At 51.2% G+C, this 24,575-nt stretch overlaps 1 protein-coding gene across 1 annotated transcript; it reads right to left on the bottom strand.

The window, feature by feature from the left end:
• Positions 1 to 844: 844 nt before the first annotated feature.
• LOC126470818 (uncharacterized) lies at positions 845 to 15,952 on the bottom strand. Its single transcript, XM_050098830.1, has 3 exons — positions 15,812 to 15,952; positions 14,063 to 14,261; positions 845 to 1,551 (listed from the first exon to the last, which is right to left on the bottom strand). Exons 1-3 carry the CDS (start codon positions 15,950 to 15,952, stop codon positions 845 to 847), a joined length of 1,047 nt encoding a protein of 348 aa, XP_049954787.1.
• Between the last annotated feature and the right edge of the window lie 8,623 nt (positions 15,953 to 24,575).

Here is a 24,575-nt window from a genome sequence, read left to right as displayed (position 1 = left end):
AGTGATATGGAGAAAATGGTACTGGCTGTCACTTTCTAATAGGTGATATATGGGACCATATATTATATTGAGACAATTTGTTAAAACGTGTTGAGATATTTATCTGTAGGATTTATAAGTGGCAGTTTCTCCAGAACAATATTATGAACAAAACTGTTGCTTTCATTTCTTAATAGGATGACAGGCTTGTGCGTGTGCAGCTTTCATTGTAAATGTAGTGTATGCTACACAGTTCATGTGTACTTACGAACTTTCGTCATTGCAGTACTTTTTAGTTTCTGCATATACCAACATTTATACTTTGTCTAGTCCAGTTTTTGACTGATAGTTCTACTAATTTTTGTGTCTATACAATGTAGTTTTCGTGTGTTGTCTTTAAAATATAGTGTGGGTACAGTATAAATGCACTTGCAAATATAATGTTAATTGAAACAATTGTCATTTGGTGATTGAAAAATTAATTACTGTGGTACATATCGTTCATTGCAATTCAGGGTATGGCTTCTGCAGTACTTTAACCATGAAGTTAAAGTAATTTTGAACACCAGTAGTATAATTACAGGCTGAAATGAAGATATTTAATGTAATAGTAATACTTTTGAAAATAAATGTGTTCATTTGCATTACATAGTACATATTTTCTTCTTTTTTCAAGTGGCTGACAACATTTCTTTAAAGTTTACATGTGTAATGAAGTTCCTTTGGTGCAATTCTGAACAGTAGAAAATCAGATTTCAAAGAAAATGAGTTCAAGTCTATTGCAGGAAAGTTCTCAATTATGTAAACCACACCCACCAATCAATAATGGGGTTAGTTCTAACCATTTTTTCCAACCAGCATAGCACTACCCTAATTCATTTGCCACCACCATGTTGCTCTCAACCCAACTATCCATGAGTCTCCAGCCAACACCATCCTCCTCCAGCTGTGCTGCCCCCAGCCAATGCCATTCTCCTCCATCCGTGCTGCCCCCAGCCAATGCCATTCTCCTCCATCCATACTGACCCCAGCCAATGCCATTCTCCTCCATCCGTACTGACCGCCTCCTCCGGCCGTGCTGACCCCCTCCTCCGGCCGTGCCGTGCTGACCCCCTCCTCCGGCCGTGCGGTGCTGACCCCCTCCTCCGGCCGTGCGGTGCTGACCCCCTCCTCCGGCCGTGCGGTGCTGACCCCCTCCTCCGGCCGTGCGGTGCTGACCCCCTCCTCCGGCCGTGCGGTGCTGACCCCCTCCTCCGGCCGTGCGGTGCTGACCCCCTCCTCCGGCCGTGCGGTGCTGACCCCCTCCTCCGGCCGTGCGGTGCTGACCCCCTCCTCCGGCCGTGCCGTGCTGGCCCCCTCCTCCGGCCGTGCCGTGCTGGCCCCCTCCTCCGGCCGTGCCGTGCTGGCCCCCTCCTCCGGCCGTGCCGTGCTGGCCCCCTCCTCCGGCCGTGCCGTGCTGGCCCCCTCCTCCGGCCGTGCCGTGCTGGCACCCTCCTCCGGCCGTGCCGTGCTGGCACCCTCCTCCGGCCGTGCCGTGCTGGCACCCTCCTCCGGCCGTGCCGTGCTGGCACCCTCCTCCGGCCGTGCCGTGCTGGCACCCTCCTCCGGCCGTGCCGTGCCGTCCCCTCCCCCCCCCCCCCCCCCTTCCAGTCGTCCGCTCGTGATACACAGACAGTATTCAGATATCCATTTCCTATTGTTACTGAATTTTCGAAGTGCAGTAACTTTTCCGTTATTGAAGTTGTGTGTACATTATACAAACAAAATATTAAGATTACATCGCATTTATCATTTACTGCAAATGAGGATAATGTCAGAATTTTCAAACATGATTTAATTTCGGTTACATGTCCACAATGGTCCACTTGTGAGTTAAGTGTTATGCAGTCAAGCGTATAGCTTCATTACGAGAAACAGGTCACTAGGTTAATAATTAACCTGTTAGTAAGTTTTCTGATCCATGTACGTATTTCTGACATTTCAAAAAATAGAATTTCGGCATATTTATTGTGGTGAGAAAAGTTACCTTAAGTAGGTCAGTCAGCATTGGGAGAAAGAAGAAAAGTGCTCCAAAAACAGCAATTCAGTGTTGCAGCAATTATTTTGCAATCAGTGGTATTTATTTTGTACAATATAAATGGAATTCCTTAGATGAACTTCATTTGGCGTTAAATGTTGATAATAGTCTTCATACTAAAATATCAAAACTAGGGGAAATGTCGATATTCATGCAATGAATTTATCTTAAAAGTCATATCACTATCCAGCTCTGTCCCTCCTGTCAATCAACATCTTAGTCATAAAAATGTACATGGTGAAATACCAGGTTGTCCAACTTAGGGTTTGCCAAGCATGAACACGTGCAATAGAAACTTGTCATATGCAGGCAGGCATAATCTTGGTGAAATGTAAGCCCAGAATGGCTTGCCATGAAGGACAACAAAATGGGGCATAAAATATTATCAACATACCACAGCTGTAAGTGTACTGCAGATGACAACCAAAGTGCCCCTGCTGTGAAAAGAAATGGCACCTCAACCAGCACTTGTGGTTCTTGCGATGAATGGAGGACGGCAGTCAGGTTGATATTCCACTGCTGTCCAGGACATCCAGACGCCTCACCGGCCTGTGGCATACCAACCTGACTGTCGTCCACCATAGAGCACAACAACCTGAAGCGGTGGTCTGAGGTGCCATTTCTTTTCACAGCAGGACAATTTTGGTTGTCATCTGTGGCACACTATGCTCCATTTTCTTGCCCTCAATGGCAAGTCTCTCTGGGCTGAAATTTCAGCAAGATTGTGCCTATGTGCACATCATAAGAGTTTCTACTGCTTGTCTTCATGCTTGGTAAAACCTACCTTGGCCAGCAAGATCGCCAGATAACTCCCCAACTGTGAACATTGGGAATATTATCGGCAGGGCCCTACAACCATCTTGGGATTCTGATGAGCTAATGTGCCAATTGATAGAATTTGGCATGATATCTCTCAGGAGGACATCCAATAAATCAATCAATCAATCAGTGCAAAACCAAATAACTGCTTGCATAAGAGCCAGTGATGGACCAGTGCTTCACTGACATGCTCAGTTTGTGAAGCTCTTTGTCTTGAATAAAACATCCAATTTTTCTGAAATTGTAATTATTAGTTTGTCTGTACATGCATCACATGTACTGATTTCCATCCCATTTGGATAGTTCCTCCTGGGCATTTCCCCCTCCCCCTCCCCCCTCCCTCCTTAGAGTGTAGTAACAGAAGAGACACAGCAAGAAGAAATGCAGCAGTGTATGGCAGCCAGAATTGTCAGATCAAGTACACAAGAGATAGCAGCCATTAGTGTTGACCTCATATGTCAGAAGGTAATAGAGAATGTTAAAAAAGTGGTGTTTTGCTTTTTGGCACCAACCTCCATCACAAGTCAAACCCATCGTGAAGAATGGACTCAGACTTTGGCTACTGTTTTCAAACAACAACCCAGCATATGACCAAAACAGGTACAATCAACTTGTGCACCAAGTAAAATGTCCCGTAGTAGAACAGACATTTGGAGGATGGAGGACAAAATGCCCATCTGTTTTCACTGTGGATGCCCCGGACACAGTGTGCAGTACTGCAGAGAAAGAAGACTAGTGTTCAATTATTATTATGCTGAAAGACATCATGGACGATAGTTATCAATATGACAGGAAGTATCAACATTACCATTGATGACCATCCGGTTCAGACACTAATCAATCCAGGGACTTGTTTTTCTGTAAAGTCAAACGTTTGTCAATGACTCGGCATGGGTTTAGAAAGCATTTCGTGTGGGATACTCGGCTTTCCCTTTTCTCGCATGATATTATGTGAACCACGGATGGAGATCAACAGTCAGATTCTGTATTCTGAGATTTCTGGAAAGGTTTGACACGGTTGCCTATTGCAAGCTGTTAATGAAGGTACAAGCATACCGAGTAGGTTCCCAGGTATGTGAGTGGCTTGAAGACTTCTTAAGTGGTAGAACTGAGTACATTGTCATCGGCAGTGTGTTGATTAGAGACAAAGGTATCACCAGGAGTGCCACAGGGAAGTGTGATAGGACCACTCTTATTCTGTAGACACAGAAATTATCTGATGAGCAGGGTGAGTAACAGCCTGGCTGTTCGTATATTGACAACTGAAGAAAATAATGAAGGAAGATGTCTGTCTATTGCCTTGGACTGACGACGCCCTGGACTGCTTCAAAAGAGCAAAGTATTTGTGAGCCATGGCATAGAAACAGACTACTAACAAATGGAGGCTGATGAGACTGACCAGGAGAAGACTGCCTTCATACCTCCTGATGACCTCTGTGAGATTAAAGTTATGTCATTTGGACTATGAAATGCTCCAGCCACCTTTGAATGTATGATAGACATCTCCATGTTGTTGTGTGTTCAGATTACAGTATCTGCCTAATCAAAAAAAAAAAAAATAAAATAAAATAAAATGCCTCTTCACTCCTGGAGAGAGAAAAACCTTGGAGTATGTAGTGAATGATGGTGGAGTCCATCGTGATCCAGAGAAAATAAGAGTAGTCACAAGATTTTCTCACTACTTGGTATACTGATGATAGTTGTTTTCCAAGAATGAGCTTGTACTACTGGTGATCCACAAAGGACTTCTGTACAAAGGCATGTCCCTTGCAAGAACTCTACTGCTGGGAAATGATAAATTTTCCTGAAACAAAGTGGAAGAAAGATCTTCCTTTGTCATGGAGGAAGAACTAACATCATCTCCAGTTCTAGCATTGTATAATCAAAATGATAAGACAGAACCTTACACAAAAACTAATGGTTTTAGGATAGGGGCAGTTCTAGTATAAACTCAGGAAGGAGCTGCATGTTCTCTTCCACACAATGATTTGTTATTCCTGCTTATAACTTTTGTGACCTGTGATGTCATACAAGCTACGTTACCAATAAATTTCTTGTCAAAGTTGTATTGTCCCACACCAGTTTGTCCACTGGAAAATCTGCCGATACAGTATCTTAAATAATTCACACTTCATTCTTCCTCTTATGAAAGAAATTTTGATGCTGGACTATTTTTCTTTATCCAGTCATCAATTCCTTAGACTCGCCCACCTGCTTATTGCCAAGGAGTATATGCCCTCGAAAACTCCATCTATGTTTTAGTTTCTGACCTTAGCATTCATATGCTGGCCTTCCAAAGCTTGGGTAGCTGTGCTCTGCTTGGCATCCTGGCATCCTGGGGCACACTGTCACCAACTCATGGCTGTGGATGCCTTTGCACTTGGTGCACTATCGCAGATATTGATTTCAGTATTTGATTAAAATATAAATATCTTGCGATCCCTATTTTTCCAAGGGATTAATTTTTGTTAGCACCTGTTATCAGATGATAGCCCCCTTGCATTAAGAGGCTTAATCAATTTAAATAATTAGTGATGTACAGCATAAAAAATTTATCAGTACTCTACTTGCCCCTACTTCAGTTTTTTCCATAACGGCCACCTTCAGTTCACATAGCATCCATATTGTCTTTGTGGCTGGTTTTGTAATGGCCTTCCAATGACTGTTTCCGGAGCTCTTAATGTGTGATGAGATATTAAGCACTTTGCATGTCCTTCAGACTATAGAAAAGTTAAGTAATTTCAATGAAGCATTGAATAATGTGGTTTCTCCCCCCCCCCCTGCCTCCCTTCTTTTTCGTGTGGTTTTTTTTTTTACTAGTGCATTCCTAATCCAGAAAATAAATCTAATTTAACACAAGTAGTACTGTTAGTAAACTCTTTGGCATGTGACAAGGTGACACTCTTGCTGTAAAGGAGTTCAGCTGCAGCCTCCCTTTTCCCTCCCCGCCCCTCCCCTCCCAGACCCCTCCCAACTACTCACCACCCCTCACCACCCCTCCCCTCCCAACCCCACCCAACCCCTCCCCACCCCTCCCCGCCCCTCCCCTCCCAACCCCACCCAACCCGTCCCCACCACTCCCCTCCCAACCCCACCCAACCCCTCCCCACCCCTCCCCTCCCAACACCACCCAACCCCTCCCCAGCCCTCCCCTCCCAACCCCACCCAACCCCTACCCACCCAAACCCTCTCCTCCCCAACGCCTCCCCAACCCCTCCCCACCCCTCCCATTCCCTCCCCTCACCTCCCCTTCCTTTCCCGCCCCGCCCCACCACTCCCCTTCCTTTCCCGCCCCTCCCAACCCCTCCCCTTCCTTCCCCGCCCCCCACCCCTCCCAACCCCTCCCCTTCCTTCCCCGCCCACCACCCCTCCCAACCCCTCCCCTCCCCTACCCTCCCTTCCCCGCCCCGCCCCACCCCTCCCAACCCCTCCCCGCCCCGCCCCACCCCTCCCAACCCCTCCCCGCCCCAACCCTCCCAACCCTACCCTCCCCGCCCCTCACCCTCCCCTCCGCTCAGCTCCCCTCTGCTCGGCTCCCCTCTGCTCGGCTCCCCTCTGCTCGGCTCCCCTCTGCTCGGCTCCCCTCTGCTCGGCTCCCCTCTGCTCGGCTCCCCTCTGCTCGGCTCCCCTCTGCTCGGCTCCCCTCTGCTCGGCTCCCCTCTGCTCGGCTCCCCTCTGCTCGGCTCCCCTCTGCTCGGCTCCCCTCTGCTCGGCTCCCCTCTGCTCGGCTCCCCTCTGCTCGGCTCCCCTCTGCTCGGCTCCCCTCTGCTCGGCTCCCCTCTGCTCGGCTCCCCTCTGCTCGGCTCCCCTCTGCTCGGCTCCCCTCTGCTCGGCTCCCCTCTGCTCGGCTCCCCTCTGCTCGGCTCCCCTCTGCTCGGCTCCCCTCTGCTCGGCTCCCCTCTGCTCGGCTCCCCTCTGCTCGGCTCCCCTCTGCTCGGCTCCCCTCTGCTCGGCTCCCCTCTGCTCGGCTCCCCTCTGCTCGGCTCCCCTCTGCTCGGCTCCCCTCTGCTCGGCTCCCCTCTGCTCGGCTCCCCTCTGCTCGGCTCCCCTCTGCTCGGCTCCCCTCTGCTCGGCTCCCCTCTGCTCGGCTCGGCTCCCCTCTGCTCGGCTCGGCTCCCCTCTGCTCGGCTCGGCTCCCTCTGCTCGGCTCGGCTCCCCTCTGCTCGGCTCGGCTCCCCTCTGCTCGGCTCGGCTCCCCTCTGCTCGGCTCGGCTCCCCTCTGCTCGGCTCGGCTCCCCTCTGCTCCGCTCGGCTCCCCTCTGCTCCGCTCGGCTCCCCTCCGCTCCGCTCGGCTCCCCTCCGCTCCGCTCGGCTCCCCTCCGCTCCGCTCGGCTCCCCTCCGCTCCGCTCGGCTCCCCTCCGCTCCGCTCGGCTACCCTCCGCTCCGCTCGGCTCCCCTCCGCTCCGCTCGGCTACCCTCCGCTCCGCTCGGCTCCCCTCCGCTCCGCTCGGCTCCCCTCCGCTCCGCTCGGCTCCCCTCCGCTCCGCTCGGCTCCCCTCCGCTCCGCTCGGCTCCCCTCCGCTCCCCTCCGCTCCGCTCCGCTCCGCTCCGCTCCGCTCCGCTCCGCTCTGCTCCCCTCCGCTCCGCTCTGCTCCCCTCCGCTCCGCTCTGCTCCCCTCCGCTCGGCTCTGCTCCGCTCGGCTCCCCTCTGCTCCGCTCGGCTCCCCTCGGCTCCCCTCTGCTCCGCTCGGCTCCCCTCTGCTCCGCTCGGCTCCCCTCTGCTCCGCTCGGCTCCCCTCTGCTCCGCTCGGCTCCCCTCTGCTCCGCTCGGCTCCCCTCTGCTCCGCTCGGCTCCCCTCTGCTCCGCTCGGCTCCCCTCTGCTCCGCTCGGCTCCCCTCTGCTCCGCTCGGCTCCCCTCTGCTCCGCTCGGCTCCCCTCTGCTCCGCTCGGCTCCCCTCTGCTCCGCTCGGCTCCCCTCTGCTCCGCTCGGCTCCCCTCTGCTCCGCTCGGCTCCCCTCTGCTCCGCTCGGCTCCCCTCTGCTCCGCTCGGCTCCCCTCTGCTCCGCTCGGCTCCCCTCTGCTCCGCTCGGCTCCCCTCTGCTCCGCTCGGCTCCCCTCTGCTCCGCTCGGCTCCCCTCTGCTCCGCTCGGCTCCCCTCTGCTCCGCTCGGCTCCCCTCTGCTCCGCTCGGCTCCCCTCTGCTCCGCTCGGCTCCCCTCTGCTCCGCTCGGCTCCCCTCTGCTCCGCTCGGCTCCCCTCTGCTCCGCTCGGCTCCCCTCTGCTCCGCTCGGCTCCCCTCTGCTCCGCTCGGCTCCCCTCCGCTCCGCTCGGCTCCCCTCCGCTCCGCTCGGCTCCCCTCCGCTCCGCTCGGCTCCCCTCCGCTCCGCTCGGCTCCCCTCCGCTCCGCTCTGCTCCCCTCCGCTCCGCTCGGCTCCCCTCCGCTCCGCTCGGCTCCCCTCCGCTCCGCTCGGCTCCCCTCCGCTCCGCTCGGCTCCCCTCCGCTCCGCTCGGCTCCCCTCCGCTCCGCTCGGCTCCCCTCCGCTCCGCTCGGCTCCCCTCCGCTCCGCTCGGCTCCCCTCCGCTCCGCTCGGCTCCCCTCCGCTCCGCTCGGCTCCCCTCCGCTCCGCTCGGCTCCCCTCCGCTCCGCTCGGCTCCCCTCCGCTCCGCTCGGCTCCCCTCCGCTCCGCTCGGCTCCCCTCCGCTCCGCTCGGCTCCCCTCCGCTCCGCTCGGCTCCCCTCCGCTCCGCTCGGCTCCCCTCCGCTCCGCTCGGCTCCCCTCCGCTCCGCTCGGCTCCCCTCCGCTCCGCTCGGCTCCCCTCCGCTCCGCTCGGCTCCCCTCCGCTCCGCTCGGCTCCCCTCTGCTCCGCTCGGCTCCCCTCTGCTCCGCTCGGCTCCCCTCTGCTCCGCTCGGCTCCCCTCTGCTCCGCTCGGCTCCCCTCTGCTCCGCTCGGCTCCCCTCTGCTCCGCTCGGCTCCCCTCTGCTCCGCTCGGCTCCCCTCTGCTCCGCTCGGCTCCCCTCTGCTCCGCTCGGCTCCCCTCTGCTCCGCTCGGCTCCCCTCTGCTCCGCTCGGCTCCCCTCTGCTCCGCTCGGCTCCCCTCCGCACGGCTCCCCTCCGCTCGGCTCCCCTCCGCTCGGCTCCCCTCCGCTCGGCTCCCCTCCGCTCGGCTCCCCTCCGCTCCGCACGGCTCCCCTCCGCTCGGCTCCGCTCCGCACGGCTCCCCTCCGCTCCGCTCCGCACGGCTCCCCTCCGCTCCGCTCCGCACGGCTCCCCTCCGCTCCGCTCCGCACGGCTCCCCTCCGCTCCGCTCCGCACGGCTCCCCTCCGCTCCGCTCCGCACGGCTCCCCTCCGCTCCGCTCCGCACGGCTCCCCTCCGCTCCGCTCCGCACGGCTCCCCTCCGCTCCGCTCCGCACGGCTCCCCTCCGCTCCGCTCCGCACGGCTCCCCTCCGCTCCGCTCCGCACGGCTCCCCTCCGCTCCGCTCCGCACGGCTCCCCTCCGCTCCGCTCCGCACGGCTCCCCTCCGCTCCGCTCCGCACGGCTCCCCTCCGCTCCGCTCCGCACGGCTCCCCTCCGCTCCGCTCCGCACGGCTCCCCTCCGCTCCGCTCCGCACGGCTCCCCTCCGCTCCGCTCCGCACGGCTCCCCTCCGCTCCGCTCCGCACGGCTCCCCTCCGCTCCGCTCCGCACGGCTCCCCTCCGCTCCGCTCCGCACGGCTCCCCTCCGCTCCGCTCCGCACGGCTCCCCTCCGCTCCGCTCCGCACGGCTCCCCTCCGCTCCGCTCCGCACGGCTCCCCTCCGCTCCGCTCCGCACGGCTCCCCTCCGCTACGCTCCGCACGGCTCCCCTCCGCTCCGCTCCGCACGGCTCCCCTCCGCTCCGCTCCGCTCGGCTCCCCTCCGCTCCGCTCCGCTCGGCTCCCCTCCGCTCCGCTCCGCTCGGCTCCCCTCCGCTCCGCTCCGCTCGGCTCCCCTCCGCTCCGCTCCGCTCGGCTCCCCTCCGCTCGGCTCCGCTCGGCTCCCCTCCGCTCCGCTCCGCTCGGCTCCCCTCCGCTCCGCTCCGCTCGGCTCCCCTCCGCTCCGCTCCGCTCGGCTCCCCTCCGCTCCGCTCCGCTCGGCTCCCCTCCGCTCGGCTCGGCTCGGCTCGGCTCGGCTCGGCTCCGCTCCGCTCGGCTCGGCTCGGCTCCGCTCGGCTCGGCTCGGCTCCGCTCGGCTCGGCTCCGCTCCGCTCGGCTCGGCTCGGCTCCCCTCCGCTCGGCTCGGCTCGGCTCCCCTCCGCTCGGCTCGGCTCGGCTCCCCTCCGCTCGGCTCGGCTCGGCTCCCCTCCGCTCGGCTCGGCTCGGCTCCCCTCCCCTCGGCTCGGCTCGGCTCCCCTCCCCTCGGCTCGGCTCCCCTCCGCTCCGCTCGGCTCGGCTCCCCTCCGCTCCGCTCGGCTCGGCTCCCCTCCGCTCCGCTCGGCTCGGCTCCCCTCCGCTCCGCTCGGCTCGGCTCCCCTCCGCTCGGCTCGGCTCCCCTCCGCTCGGCTCGGATCCCCTCCGCTCGGCTCGGCTCCCCTCCGCTCGGCTCGGCTCCCCTCCGCTCGGCTCGCCTCACCTCCGCTCGGCTCGGCTCACCTCCGCTCGGCTCCCCTCCCCTCCGCTCGGCTCGGCTCGGCTCCCCTCCCCTCCGCTCGGCTCGGCTCGGCTCGGCTCCCCTCCCCTCCGCTCGGCTCGGCTCGGCTCCCCTCCCCTCCGCTCGGCTCGGCTCGGCTCCCCTCCCCTCCGCTCGGCTCGGCTCGGCTCCCCTCCCCTCCGCTCGGCTCGGCTCGGCTCCCCTCCGCTCGGCTCGGCTCCCCTCCCCTCCGCTCGGCTCGGCTCCCCTCCGCTCGGCTCGGCTCGGCTCCCCTCCCCTCGGCTCGGCTCGGCTCGGCTCCCCTCCCCTCGGCTCGGCTCGGCTCGGCTCCCCTCCCCTCGGCTCGGCTCGGCTCGGCTCGGCTCCCCTCCCCTCGGCTCGGCTCGGCTCGGCTCCCCTCCCCTCGGCTCGGCTCGGCTCGGCTCCCCTCCCCTCGGCTCGGCTCGGCTCGGCTCCCCTCCCCTCGGCTCGGCTCGGCTCGGCTCCCCTCCCCTCGGCTCGGCTCGGCTCGGCTCCCCTCCCCTCGGCTCGGCTCGGCTCGGCTCCCCTCCCCTCGGCTCGGCTCGGCTCGGCTCCCCTCCGCTCGGCTCGGCTCGGCTCCCCTCCCCTCCGCTCCCCTCCCCTCCGCTCGGCTCGGCTCCCCTCACCTCCGCTCGGCTCGGCTCCCCTCACCTCCGCTCGGCTCGGCTCCCCTCCCCTCCGCTCGGCTCGGCTCCCCTCCCCTCCGCTCGGCTCGGCTCCCCTCCCCTCCGCTCGGCTCGGCTCCCCTCACCTCCGCTCGGCTCGGCTCCCCTCACCTCCGCTCGGCTCGGCTCCCCTCCCCTCCGCTCGGCTCGGCTCCCCTCCCCTCCGCTCGGCTCGGCTCCCCTCCCCTCCCCTCGGCTCCCCTCCCCTCCCCTCGGCTCCCCTCCCCTCCCCTCGGCTCCCCTCCCCTCCCCTCGGCTCCCCTCCCCTCCCCTCGGCTCGGCTCCCCTCCCCTCCCCTCGGCTCGGCTCCCCTCCCCTCCCCTCGGCTCGGCTCCCCTCCCCTCCCCTCGGCTCGGCTCCCCTCCCCTCCGCTCGGCTCGGCTCCCCTCCCCTCCGCTCGGCTCGGCTCCCCTCCCCTCCGCTCGGCTCGGCTCCCCTCCCCTCCCCTCGGCTCCCCTCCCCTCCCCTCGGCTCCCCTCCCCTCCCCTCGGCTCCCCTCCCCTCGGCTCCCCTCCCCTCGGCTCCCCTCCCCTCGGCTCCCCTCCCCTCGGCTCCCCTCCGCTCCGCTCCGCTCGGCTCGGCTCGGCTCCCCTCCCGCTCGGTTCCCCTCCGCTCCGCTCCGCCCCGCCCGGCTCCCCAGGATTGATTAAATGTGGCTCTAATAGACCTTTCTACGCATTCACAATTGCAGAGATCATAAGTCGTATTCCCATTCAAGTTCATTAAACATTTCTGTAATCTGTATTAACTGTTCAGTGATAGTTATGAGAATCAGAGCCTGCTGTATCTTTTTGCTAGTACTATTCTCGTACTCCTCTACATGCATACTCAATTTTCCCATCCCTTCTGCAATTATCTGAGTATTTTTGGTTACTAGATTAAGTGTTTGGTTTACCCCAGTCAGAGAAGCTCTTACTATTGTTACTTGTTCTTTGGACAGCCGCAACAGCTCCCTCTGTTGCTCTTCTACCACGTCTATTTTGGTTTTGAAGAATGCTGCATCGTTGTCATCTAATATACCGAACAACACTTTACTTGTCTCTCAGACAATGTTTAATATTCCTCTTTTGGTCCTCGTTTGTTCATGCCTGGCCAACTGGTCAGTCAACCTTTTTGCTCCTGCAATTTTGCTTACATACCACTTCACTGTTTGCTGTGCATTCTCGCACTCTCCAGTGCTTATTTTCACCTGATTCAGTTTACTTATGCGATGTGAGATCACTCTGTTAGTGAGCACCTGTGTTTGCTCAAACTATTCATGCAGCTCTTAATAGCTAACGACTCTCAACGTTGTACTGTGCAAGCTAACTATACCTTGGTTATCGTAAGAAAACCACGGAGTGGACTGGAATTCGCGTACTCGTATGTCCTGCGGTGGTGCTTCTTGTCTCATGAGGCCGGTATGCAAGATAATGGCTGTCACCCACAGTGCCTTCATCCCTGACATCTGCAAGAGAAACGCGCTTGTCACTCCTCTGTTCCTACATTTTCTGTCTCGTCTCTTCTTTTACATTACGGCCCTCTAAGAAACTTCCCTATTTGTCCCTAGTAATATTTCTTTAATCTATTGGCATGCACTTTTATACATTTCGTTCCTTTGAGCCTAATTATAACGTTAGGTCCTTGTACATCAGCCACAGTAAATTGTTCTCGCCACTGGCTATCTAAGTTCTTCGATTGTCACCTACACACGCTCTCGTCATACAACAAAACTCGATCATTCTTTCTAAATTCCTTCAGGTTTTGTGTCTTGTGGTAATTACTCTTTTCTCCTTATGATCTTGTGTTGCCATATGGGCATCCTGGTGTAACACGTGCATCCGCTGTCAGAGCTCAGTCACATAATCCTCATAATTGTAGATCACGTTTGCTGGTTTCTTTAGTATCCAACTAGGTAAATTGCAATTTCTACCAAAAAACATCTCGAACGAGGTGTATCCAGTGATAGTGTGAGGGGTAGGGTTGTATACAAAACTTGCGAACGCAATCCATTCATCCCATTTCGTTTGATCTTTATTTAATATAATGTGTTAGCACCTCTGTCAGGGTACGGTGCATACGCTCTAATGCTCCATTGATGTTAGAATGGTACGGGATCCCAGACTTTAAAATTATGCTTTCCACTAATTTACGCACGACTGTATCAGCGTCTTGCTGGTCGATTGGTCCAGCTATAACAAACTTCATGAGTGAATCGTAAAATGTCAAAATATACCTGTTTCCAGATTGAATAATTGATAGTGGACCTACTAAATCAGTGTCGCATCTTTCAAAGAGGAATTCAGGGGCCAGAGTTAGCTCTAATGGTTGCTTAGTCTCTGCCGGTGTTATCTTGTTTTTCTGGCATCTTTCACACGTCCTTATGAATTTTGTATGTCGGCTTACATGCCGGGTCATGTATAGTACTGCTTTATTCACTCATACATTCTTCCCATTCCCTGACGTCCACCTATTGGAAATAAGTGCATCTCCTTTAGTATTGCCAATTTATCAGCACCACTCAGGGCTACTTCTCCGCTGAGCTTGGTCACGTCAGCTGTCTCTTCCTGGCTCGCTACTTTCTTTGCCTCTACTGTCCTCGCTACCTTGCCACTATCTGTCTCAGTGCTCATCTTCACATGTGCAGTCTCTCCCTGCTTATCTCCGCCATGGTCCTTCTCATCTGCGGCCTCCTCAGTTGCTAGCTGTGGTTGTCTGTCGCCATCCATCACACTTTGAATATGTGATAACGCTTTGCAATGCGGTTTTGTTTACCCTTCTTATACAGGATCTGATAATCGTATTCTTCCAACTTTAACCAAAACTTCATTAGTCTTGACAACGGACCTGTAATATTCCCAACCACACCACTGGTTTATGGTCCATAATTATTTTGAACTTTCTACTAAATAGGTATTGTCAGAAGTATTTAACTGCCTACAGTATCGCAAGCAATTTCCGTTCTACTGTACCATAATTCAGCTCTGCCTTGTTGAGCATAGGTGATACATATACAATTGGCAAGTCCTTTCCTATTGAACCTTGCCTCGGGTATGCACCCAGCGCGTACTTGCTCACGTCTGTAGTTACCGTAAATTCTTTAGTGAAATCCGGGGAATGTAGAATTGGTGGACCAACTAACTTCTTCTTCAGTTGTTGAAATGCTTGTTCCTGTGCCACACCGCAAACATATGGAACTCCTTTCTTCAACAGCTCATGTAGGGGTTTTGCAATTTTACTAAATTGCTCAAGGATCGTTGGTAATACCTGACCATTCCTAGGTCTGCCTTTAACTCCGTAATTGTCCTTGATTGGGGCTACTTCTCTGTCGCCACTACTTTGGCGGGATGGGGTTTCAGACCCTCCACTGTTAATACGTGACCTAGAAACGTAACTTCCGTGTGGAGAAATTCACATTTGTCAACTTGCAACTTTAGGTTTGCTTATCGCAGAAGGTCAAACACTTCAAGTCGGCATTGTGTTCTTCTAGTGACATAACCACTACTACTACGTCATCAATGTATATGAATATTTCATTACCTTTTACTCCCGTCAGCATTGTATTCATTGGTCAGTGAAACGTGGATGGAGCCGTCTTCAGCCCGATCGCCATCTTATTGTATTCAAAGTAGCCGGTCAGTGTACTAAACGCCATTTTTTCCCTATTCTTTTCGTCTATCAGTACTTGATAGTAACCTTTCGCGAGATCTAGTGTTGAGGAATACTTTGCTTTCCTTAGGCTATCGAGTATTTCATCAACACGGGGTATCGAGTGAATCATATTCAGTGATATATCGTTTAATTTCCAATAATCGGCAACTACTCGCCATTTTTGTTTGCCACTTGCATCAGACTTCTTTGGCAATAGTATGAGGGGAAAATTCCATGGGCTAGTACTTGGATAAATTATGCCATCAGCTAACATTCCCTCGAACTCTATCTGTATCGCTTCTTCCTGTGCTTGGGAAAGTCGATAAGGCCTCTGATTTATGATCTCGACTTCTGCCTCAGGTATCAGTGGGATTTGATGCTTTACTACAGTAGTGAGTGTGAGTACGTCTCCTGGCAAATGAAACACATCATTATATGCTAAACATAACTCTTCTATTACTACTCGCTCTTCCTGATTTAAGTGTGAGACACACACATTTTCTTTCAGTAAGCTCTGTCAGGTTTTCCTTCCTTCCTTTCTTCTCCTGTGGTGTACGTCGGATTTTATAACTGCTCGGGGGTGGGACTCTTTCTGCTAACACTTTCGGTGCAGGAAACCGGACCTCTTGTTCTGTGGTATTCATTACACTTGTAATGCATGTTCCGATTTGGGTAGTCACTATGGCTTCCAGTTTGTAGACCCCTGGACTAATTTCTTGTTTCGGGATTACCACTTCAATCCCTAGTCCTCGCGTCACACAAACTTTTTGAAATCTTTCTTCTCTTGGCCAAATCCTTATTTCCTGTATGTCTTCTGGCGCTTGAAATATGTCACCTTCACTTGTATTGACTGTACTTTGCTTTTTCGGTCCTCTAGTTTGGCATTCTATTCATTCATGCTTATTTCTTCCGGGTTTTGTACAAACTTTTTGGGACAATGTGGTCAGCAGTCTGTTGGGTATTTTAGCCGTGTATTTACCCTCACCTGTGCCCTCATCAACAACTCGGGAGAGACTGTTACCTAGTGTTCACGGAGCAGCTCTTGTCTCCAGGTGTGCGGGTGTCCTTGCCGGCGCGTTACCATACTCCGTCACTTCTGCATAGCTCGCTCGATCAGACGTGCCTTCTCTGCCACTTTGTATGGTTGGTTTACCGGCGGTTGCTTCTTCATATGCTTCTTGTTTTTCACCCCATTCACCCTGCACCCTCATTTTTCTACGGCCATAATCCAATACTACTTTAATCTTTTCTGGGAACTGTCATCCCAACAACTCGTCAAATGGTAAATCAATACAATTATTTACGGCTTGGAATTGTGTAACCCAGTCGATTCATATCTTGGACCTCAACCATACTGCCACAGGACCTTGGCCTTTATAAGGTTAATATGTGCTCCACTATCTATTAATAATTTTGTATCAGTGCCCTTTAAATCCCTATTCTGTACCTATATATAATCATTTTTTCCCATACAGTCAGCAGCTCTTATTATCCTTGACATAGCGTTATGGGACTGCAGGATTATGCCCGCTGCTCATTTCCCTGTGCGCTTTTCTTACATATATTGGCCCATTTGCTCTTGCGACAATCACGGACGTGGTGTCCGGTCCAGTGACATGTGAAGCACGTCACTGCTTTTGCTCTAGTGCATGGGGGAGAGTGTCCTGTGCAGTTGCTCTATGTACATCGTACTGGTGGCGGACACTGCGTTCCCTTTGAATTCTTGGATATCTATTTCCTTTATGGGCAGCCGACTATGTTCTGTTTTTTGGGGAACCTTCCATACAGTGTCTGTCTTGCAAACACTATATATCTGCTTGCATTATCATGCTATGTGCCCTTCCTTACCACAACTGAAACACTTCGCAGTGGCCCTTTCCTGTGGCTGGGTTACATTTACTACTCGGCGCTTATCTCTTTCGGACGTTATTGTGCACTCTTCTGTAGCCACTAAGTCAACGACTTTGGATAGTGTTATTCTTTCTCCTTGAGCCTGTATTACAGTCTGGATTCTGTCATCGTATAACCTCTGAATGAATACGGCTCGTCCTAACTTCCCTAGCAAGGCATTGCTCCTCGCAATCTCTTCCGCTTCCATAACCCTCTTCATCGCTTCTCTGAATGAAATTGCATGGTGTCCACATGAGAGCCCCAATGAGCCACACTTCCCTCTTTCCCTTGCCTACTACTGAACATGGCACATGCGTAACAATCAATAGTGTGTTTACTGTCATAGTTTTCTAATAAAATTGCCCTCACGTCGGGCTACATTTCTGTGTGGTCTCTAACTAATAATTTACTGCAGGCAGAGTGCGTTATCTGTCCAACAATAAATCTTAAAAATACTTGCTTAGCATACTATTGTAATAGGGGGAGACTTCAATCTACCAGGTATAGAATGGGATAGTCACACAATCAGAACTGGAGCCAGGGACAGAGACTCTTGTGACATTATCCTGACTGCCTTGTCCGAGAATTACTTCGAGCAGATAGTTAGAGAACCAACTCGTGAAGCTAACGTTTTAGACCTCATAGCAACAAATAGACCGGAACTTTTCGACTCCGTGAATGTAGAAGAGGGTATCAGTGATCATAAGTCAGTGGTTGCATCAATGACTACAAGTGTAATAAGAAATGCCAAGAAAGGAAGGAAAATATATTTGCTTAACAAGAGTGATAGGGCACAAATCGCAGAATATCTGAGTGACCACCATCAAACGTTCATTTCTGAGGAAGAGGATGTGGAACAAAAATGGAAAAAATTCAGAAACATCGTCCAGTACGCCTTAGATAAGTTCGTACCGACTAAGGTCCAAAGCGAGGGGAAAGATCCACCGTGGTATAACAATCATGTACGAAAGGTACTACGGAAACAAAGAAAGCTTCATCATAGGTTTAAGAGTAGTCGAATCATAGCTGATAAGGAAAAGCTGAACGAAGCGAAAAAGAGCGTAAAGAGAGCAATGAGAGAAGCATTCAACGAATTCGAACATAAAACATTGGCAAACAATCTAAACAAGAACCCTAAAAAGTTTTGGTCATATGTAAAATCGGTAAGCGGATCTAAATCCCCTATTCAGTCACTCGTTGACCACGATGGCACCGAAACAGAGGACGACCGAAGAAAGGCAGAAATACTGAATTCAGTGTTCCGAAACTGTTTCACTGCGGAAAATCGTAACACGGTCCCTGACTTCAGCCGTCGCACGGACGCCAAAATGGAAAATATTGAAATAAACGATATCGGAATTGAAAAACAACTGCTATCACTTAGTAGCGGAAAAGCATCCGGACCAGACGAGATACCCTTAAGATTCTACAGTGATTATGCTAAAGAACTTGCCCCCTTTCTATCAGCAATTTATCGTAGATCGCTGGAAGAACGTAAAGTACCTAGCGACTGGAAGAAAGCGCAGGTCGTTCCCATTTTCAAGAAGGGTCATAAATCAGATGCGAATAATTATAGGCCTATTTCGCTTACGTCAATCTGTTGTAGAATAATGGAACATGTTTTGTGTACTCGTATTATGACGTTCTTAGATAATACAAATCTCCTTCATCATAACCAACATGGATTCCGCAAACAGAGATCATGTGAAACTCAGCTCGCCCTATTTGCCCAAGAAATTCACAGTGCCGTAGACACTGGCGAGCAGATTGATGCCGTATTCCTGGACTTCAGGAAGGCATTTGATACGGTTCCGCACTTACGTTTAGTGAAAAAATACGAGCTTACGGAATATCGGACCAGGTTTGTGATTGGATTCAGGATTTCCTAGAAGAAAGAACACAACATGTCATTCTTAACGGTTCAAAATCTGCAGATGTAGAGGTAATTTCGGGAGTACCGCAGGGAAGCGTGATAGGACCTTTATTGTTTACAATATACATAAATGACTTAGTTGACAACATCGGTAGCTCCGTGAGGCTATTTGCAGATGACACGGTTGTCTACAAGAAAGTAGCAACATCAGAAGACTCGTACGTACTCCAGGAGGACCTGCAGAGGATTAATGCATGGTGCGACAGCTGGCAGCTTTCCCTAAACGTAGATAAATGTAATATAATGCGCATACATAGGGGCAGAAATCCATTCCAGTACGATTATGCCATAGGTGGTAAATCATTGGAAGCGGTAACGACCGTAAAATACTTAGGAGTTACTATCCGGAGCGATCTGAAGTGGAATGATCACATAAAACAAATAGTGGGGAAAAGCAGGCGCCAGGTTGAGATTCATAGGAAGAATTCTAAGAAAATGTGACTCATCGACGAAAGAAGTAGCTTACAAAACGCTTGTTCGTCCGATTCTTGAGTATTGCTCATCAGTATGGGACCCTTACCAGGTTGGATTAATAGAAGAGATAGACATGATCCAGCGAAAAGCAGCGCGATTCGTCATGGGGACATTTAGTCAGCGCGAGAGCGTTACGGAGATGCTGAACAAGCTCCAGTGGCGGACACTTCAAGAAAGGCGTTACGCAATACGGAGAGGTTTATTATCGAAATTACGAGAGAGCACATTCCGGGAAGAGATGGGCAACATATTACTACCGCCCACATATATCTCGCGTAATGATCACAACGAAAAGATCCGAGAAATTAGAGCAAATACGGAGACTTACAAGCAGTCGTTCTTCCCACGCACAATTCGTGAATGGAACAGGGAAGGGGGGATCAGATAGTGGTACAATAAGTACCCTCCGCCACACACCGTAAGGTGGCTCGCGGAGTATAGATGTAGATGTAGTCTCTACTAGATTAAATGCATTATCACAGTTGTCAATACACTCTGATAATTTTTCCCTATCTCCATCAAACTTATGAGGCACTAGTTAAGTAGCCTAACTGTAACATAGGTGCAGCTTGTTCTCATTGGAGTTTACTTTAGCATCATTTCTCATCTTTACTCACCTTGTTTCTTGCGCTATGTGAGGTGAGCACTGTGCTCACAAAAGCAGCGCAGCATTCTGCCTGCAGCTGGTGCGGTGCGAAGTCCCTCGGCTGCTGTGGTGGCGCATTGTGACACCTTTCTCACTCCATGATGGCACGGTGCGACGTTCCTCTCACTCTGTGTGATGGCGTGGTGTGACGGCCATCCGGTTCTGTGATGGGGCGGCGAGGCGCGGCGCCCCTACGGTTCTGCAATGGGGCAGCGCGGCGTCCCTCTGCCTGTTCCTGTACTCTAGTCAATTCCTCCACCCAACAGTAATAAAACGAAACCCACATTAACACCAGAAAAGGTCTACCTCTGTCGCATCCCACTGACGAGTCCTGAGAGGGAGAAGGAAGGACTGCACGAATGTGTGTCAGGGAAGTTACCGACTACGTACGTCAGGAACAACTTTTGCTAGTGGGGCACCTGCTCTTCACTTGCTTGGCTCAAAAGTAGGCTATTGAGTGGGTTACAGTACAGTACTCAGCAGGAATATCGTGGATGTGAGGAGGATATCATAAAGTGGGAGATAGGATTACTATTACTGGAAGGAAGCACCCTCTACCACATTCCCTACATACAAGTCTATCTACAAAGTATCTAAATTTGACTATAAGTCTCATGGTGCAGAGGCGAGCGTACTGGCCTAAGTATCGACTACATCAGATTCTTCAAAGTCCAGCCCCTACCACACAGTGACACTCACAATACTTCTCCCGACGCCTATGCAACAAAAGACCTTTCCAGTAGGGTGGATAGCCCTTTTATGGGCATCTTTGCGCATGGCCCCATCATCTGGAAGTTTCTACCCTTACGTATAAGGGTGGGGCTGATCAGGCAGGAGCGCATAACGTGCAGCAGCAGCAGCAGAAGCAGCTCATCAATTGGAACTTGCCACTGTGTTCCTCAAACCACTCTATGACACTTCTGGCCTTGTGACATTGCACATTATATTGTTAAAAATGCCACTGCCATAGGGAAACATTATCATCATGAAAGGCCTTACATGGTCTGCAACTAGTGTACGATAATGCTTGGCCATTTTGGTGCCTTGCACGAGCTCCAATGAACTGATGTATGCCCACATAACTGTTCCCCAGAGCGTAATGGAGCCACCACCAGCTTGTCTCCATCCTGCAATACATGTGTCAAGCATCTGTTCCCCTGGAAGACGACAGATTCGCACCCTCCCATTGGCATGATGAAGAAGGTATCAGCATTCATCAGACATGTAACACGTTGCCTCTGTGCCAACATCCAGTGCCAGTTGTCACGCGCCCATTTCAGTCAGCTGATGCCATGTTCTTAACATTGGCACATGCATGGGTTGTTGGCTTCAGCGGCCCATCGTTTGTAGTTTTTAAGTGCACGGTGTGTTAAGACACACTTGTACTCTGTCCAGCATTAAAGTCTGATGTTAGTTACAGTTCACCACCCGCCTTGTTTTACCAGTCTGCCCAGCTTATGTTGTCTGACATCTGTAATGAGGGGTGGCCACTCAACACAGTGTCTGGACATGGTTTCACCTTGATTTTGCCATGTGTTGAAGACACTCACCATAGCACTCCTCAAGCACCCAACAAGTTGTGCAGTTTCTGAAATTCTCGTGCCGACCCTATGGGCCATCAGAATCTCCCTTGGTCAAACTCAGATAGATTGCACACCTTCCCTGTTCTACACATGGACAGCATGTTCACTGATACGACACGCACAGTGTGTACATCTGACTAGCAGTCATTCCTCACCAGGTGATGCGGCTTTCACCTGGGTGGGTTTATATCCATATTAGGTGGTTAGCCACAATGTTCTGACTGATCACTGTATGTTGTCTCTCTTGACTCCTTATATGCTAACACGAATTACCAGTTTTCTCATGTTACACTTTCTGTTCCTTATTTACACTAGTAATCCACTTGACAGGTATTTGATTGCTGGTAACTCAGGGGGATGTGCAGCTTTTATGTTTAAAGCAAAAGTACAGTACACAAACTGGTAATTGAACATTGGTAACACTGGCAGTTTTAGGCTTATAGTTGTGGTGTTACAATGTGGTTTGTCATGGTACTGCTGGATATACCGAAACATTTGTTCCGTGGAAATTTATTCTCTCTGCGATGCTGTAAGTTAAGCTAATGAGCATAATAGTTCGGGGTTCAAGGCGTTGTTTAGGAGAGTCAGTTTTTATGCTGCTTATACTTGTAAATGGTTTTTCTGTCCAACACAATGCAGGGTGGGATAAGGTGCGAAAACTTGATTGTAGCTGTACTGTTGATGGTAGCTGGAAGATGAAACTATGCTCCTGCTAGATCACAATTTGTACCACATATCTGTATACCACTGACAGATTAAAACTGTGTGCCGGACCGAGACTCGGTCTGGCACACCGTTTTAACCTGCCAGGAAGTTTCATATCAGTGCACACTCCACTGCAGAGTGAAAATCTCATTCTGTATACCACTGTTTTGTAATTCTTCTTTTGTTGTGTCTTTGACCTTTCTGTTCTCATAACAGTTCATGATTATGATTTCCGGTGAGAAAACTGAATAAATCCAATGTGCTCCCAGTCTCTGGAAATGGGGTTGTGGGACCAGCAATTCTGTCCACCACAGCTGTACTTTAGAAGCCTGTGTGTTAATCTGTACTCCTCTGCAGGTTGTTATTTATGGTCCACATAGTATAGTTAGTTAGTTACATGTTCCATAGATCATTTGAACGATTCTTTCATCAAAATGACGTGGAATGAGCCTGTTTACAGATTATGTGTACAAGATTATTGTTAACATTAATGAACACATTTTTAGTCCTAGTCATGCAACTAGACATTTTTTGAACTGGCTACCAGTTTTTAAGTAGAAATTCATCAATGGAACAGAAAAAGTTGTCCAGGAGACATGGTTTTCAATTAGATTTACAACTTGCTTTCCTACCTGTCAGACATTTTATGTTGTTGTGCAAATGATCAACAATTTTTCTTAGTGCATATTGAACTCCTTTCTGAAACCCTGATAGCCTTGTAACCTGCAAACGTCATTCCTTACTTCCCATACATTGAATGTTAATGTTAATGTCCACTGATGACTAGTTAGCAGCACATCCGACATCTGGAGAACAATATCCCAAAATTTGGAGGGCGATTTAGAACTCTATTCAGTACCACACCCCTAATGAAGTGTAATAATATCAGGACTATGACAATCCTCCTGGGTGTCCAGGTTAACATGCCACATCAGAGAAAGGAACCTTCATTAGTTTCCTCCTTCTGAAACAAATTAATAACTCTAAAAATCACTTCTACACTACTTATTGACAAATAATGGAAAAACTAACTTCCAAACCCCACGATACATATCATACCAATAAATTTGTAGTAAACCTTAACAAAATGAAGGCAACAATTGTATCCAATAACTCTAGCAATGACATAAAACCTGATCACAAACTACTTATACCATTATCCAATTACATAAGGTATGGTGTGTGCAACCTGATCGACATTAGGTAACCGTTTCCTAACCTTTTTAGATGCTTTCTTTGGTATGGGTACATCTGATGAGACTTGTAGCAGTGCATCCACAGCTCCTTTGAATGGCATGACCATACTCATAAGAACAACAGAGTTTTTGTCAGCACTTGTAACTTAGCATTTATTGGGTCGTTCCATTGACTTGGTATGGACTGTGATATTTGGTTAAAAACTTTTTCCTATTGCCATTAGGCATATATGGATTTGTTAGCAGTACCCACTGACCCGTATTATACCACAGCAGTTTCCCTACAGATTACCCTGTCTGTTCTTGAAGTTCTAAGGACTTCATGTTGGCTCACTGCACTCTTTGCAAAGCTTTGTGGAAAAAGTTTGCTGAAGCTCCAAGTGTAGGCTTTATCGTGTTGAAAGCAGATGGGATCTTTCTGCTGTAAAACATCTCATATGACAAAAGATTAATGCTGGTATGGACTTTGGAGTTGTATGCCAAGACTATAAATTCAAGGTATGTTTCGTAATCATTGTGTTGGCTAGTAAGACAGTGGTTTAAAATTTTAGAAATGGTTCTATGCATCCTATCTGTTTTTCTATTTGTTTACAGGTGAGAACAACTTGTTTGGAATTTTCATATATGAATCAAACAAACAGAACAGTAATTGTGGTATCCAGTAAACAAAACTTTAGTATCCAGCTGTGCTACAGTGTTAGCTTGTTGGTCTGGAATTGCTATCACTGCTATGTATAGAAAAAAATGGTCTGTTATCATTAGTACATACATAGTCCCTGCTGGTGTTCTATTAAATGCTCCTAAGGTATCCAGCCTAACCATTTCAAAAGGTTTAGATGCCTCTGTCAATCTTTGTAACAGAATTCTCTGATGACTAAGGCCAGGCCTCTGTGACAAGGTACTCAGTCTTTCACACATTGTTCCATGTCATGCCTTCTAGTTTTTCACCAGAATTTATCAGCAGCTCATCTATCTGTTGTTGTGCACCCTTTGTGACCTGCTGACGTATGGTCATGTGCCTGCTGCAAAACTTCATCCCTGCGAGCTCCAGAACCACCGCACCTGGTATGCATTTTGTCAATCTGCAGAGTAGAGGTACAGTTCCTATGAAGCAGTTGGCAGCTGCGGCCATTGCAGTGCATCTGATATTCTTGTTAGAGACATTAATGAGTGGTTACCATGAAGCAACTGTGGCTTGCAGTCGATGCAGTATATGAGAATATCTTGCTGTAAAAAATACTGTACATAAATGAAGCAAAGCTGCATCAACTCCTAAAGTTAGTTTTTCAGTCTGGTTTATCCTTTCCCTTTAAAAAATTAAAAACCATGTCTTTTGGATCTGTACATTTTCTTAATTGTATAATACTTCTCATTCCATTCTGAGGAAACTAATTGGCACACTAAATT

This window comes from Schistocerca serialis, chromosome 3, assembly GCF_023864345.2.
Source record: "Schistocerca serialis cubense isolate TAMUIC-IGC-003099 chromosome 3, iqSchSeri2.2, whole genome shotgun sequence".
Taxonomy (NCBI): domain Eukaryota; kingdom Metazoa; phylum Arthropoda; class Insecta; order Orthoptera; family Acrididae; genus Schistocerca; species Schistocerca serialis.
The sequence above is the reverse complement of the archived record's forward strand: the minus strand, read 5'-3'. Positions and strand labels throughout refer to the sequence as shown.

Excerpts from the sequence above, each read along its gene's own strand:
- LOC126470818 (XM_050098830.1), bottom strand. The coding sequence starts at position 15,952 with ATGAGGGTGCAGGGTGAATGGGGTGAAAAACAAGAAGCATATGAAGAA. Across the intron at positions 14,262-15,811 it reads CGGAGTATGGTAACGCGCCG|GAACAAGCATTTCAACAACT; the intron begins GCAAGGACACCC and ends GGTGTGGCACAG. Across the intron at positions 1,552-14,062 it reads CAAGGCAGAGCTGAATTATG|GGTGCCAGCACGGCACGGCC; the intron begins GTACAGTAGAAC and ends CGGCCGGAGGAG.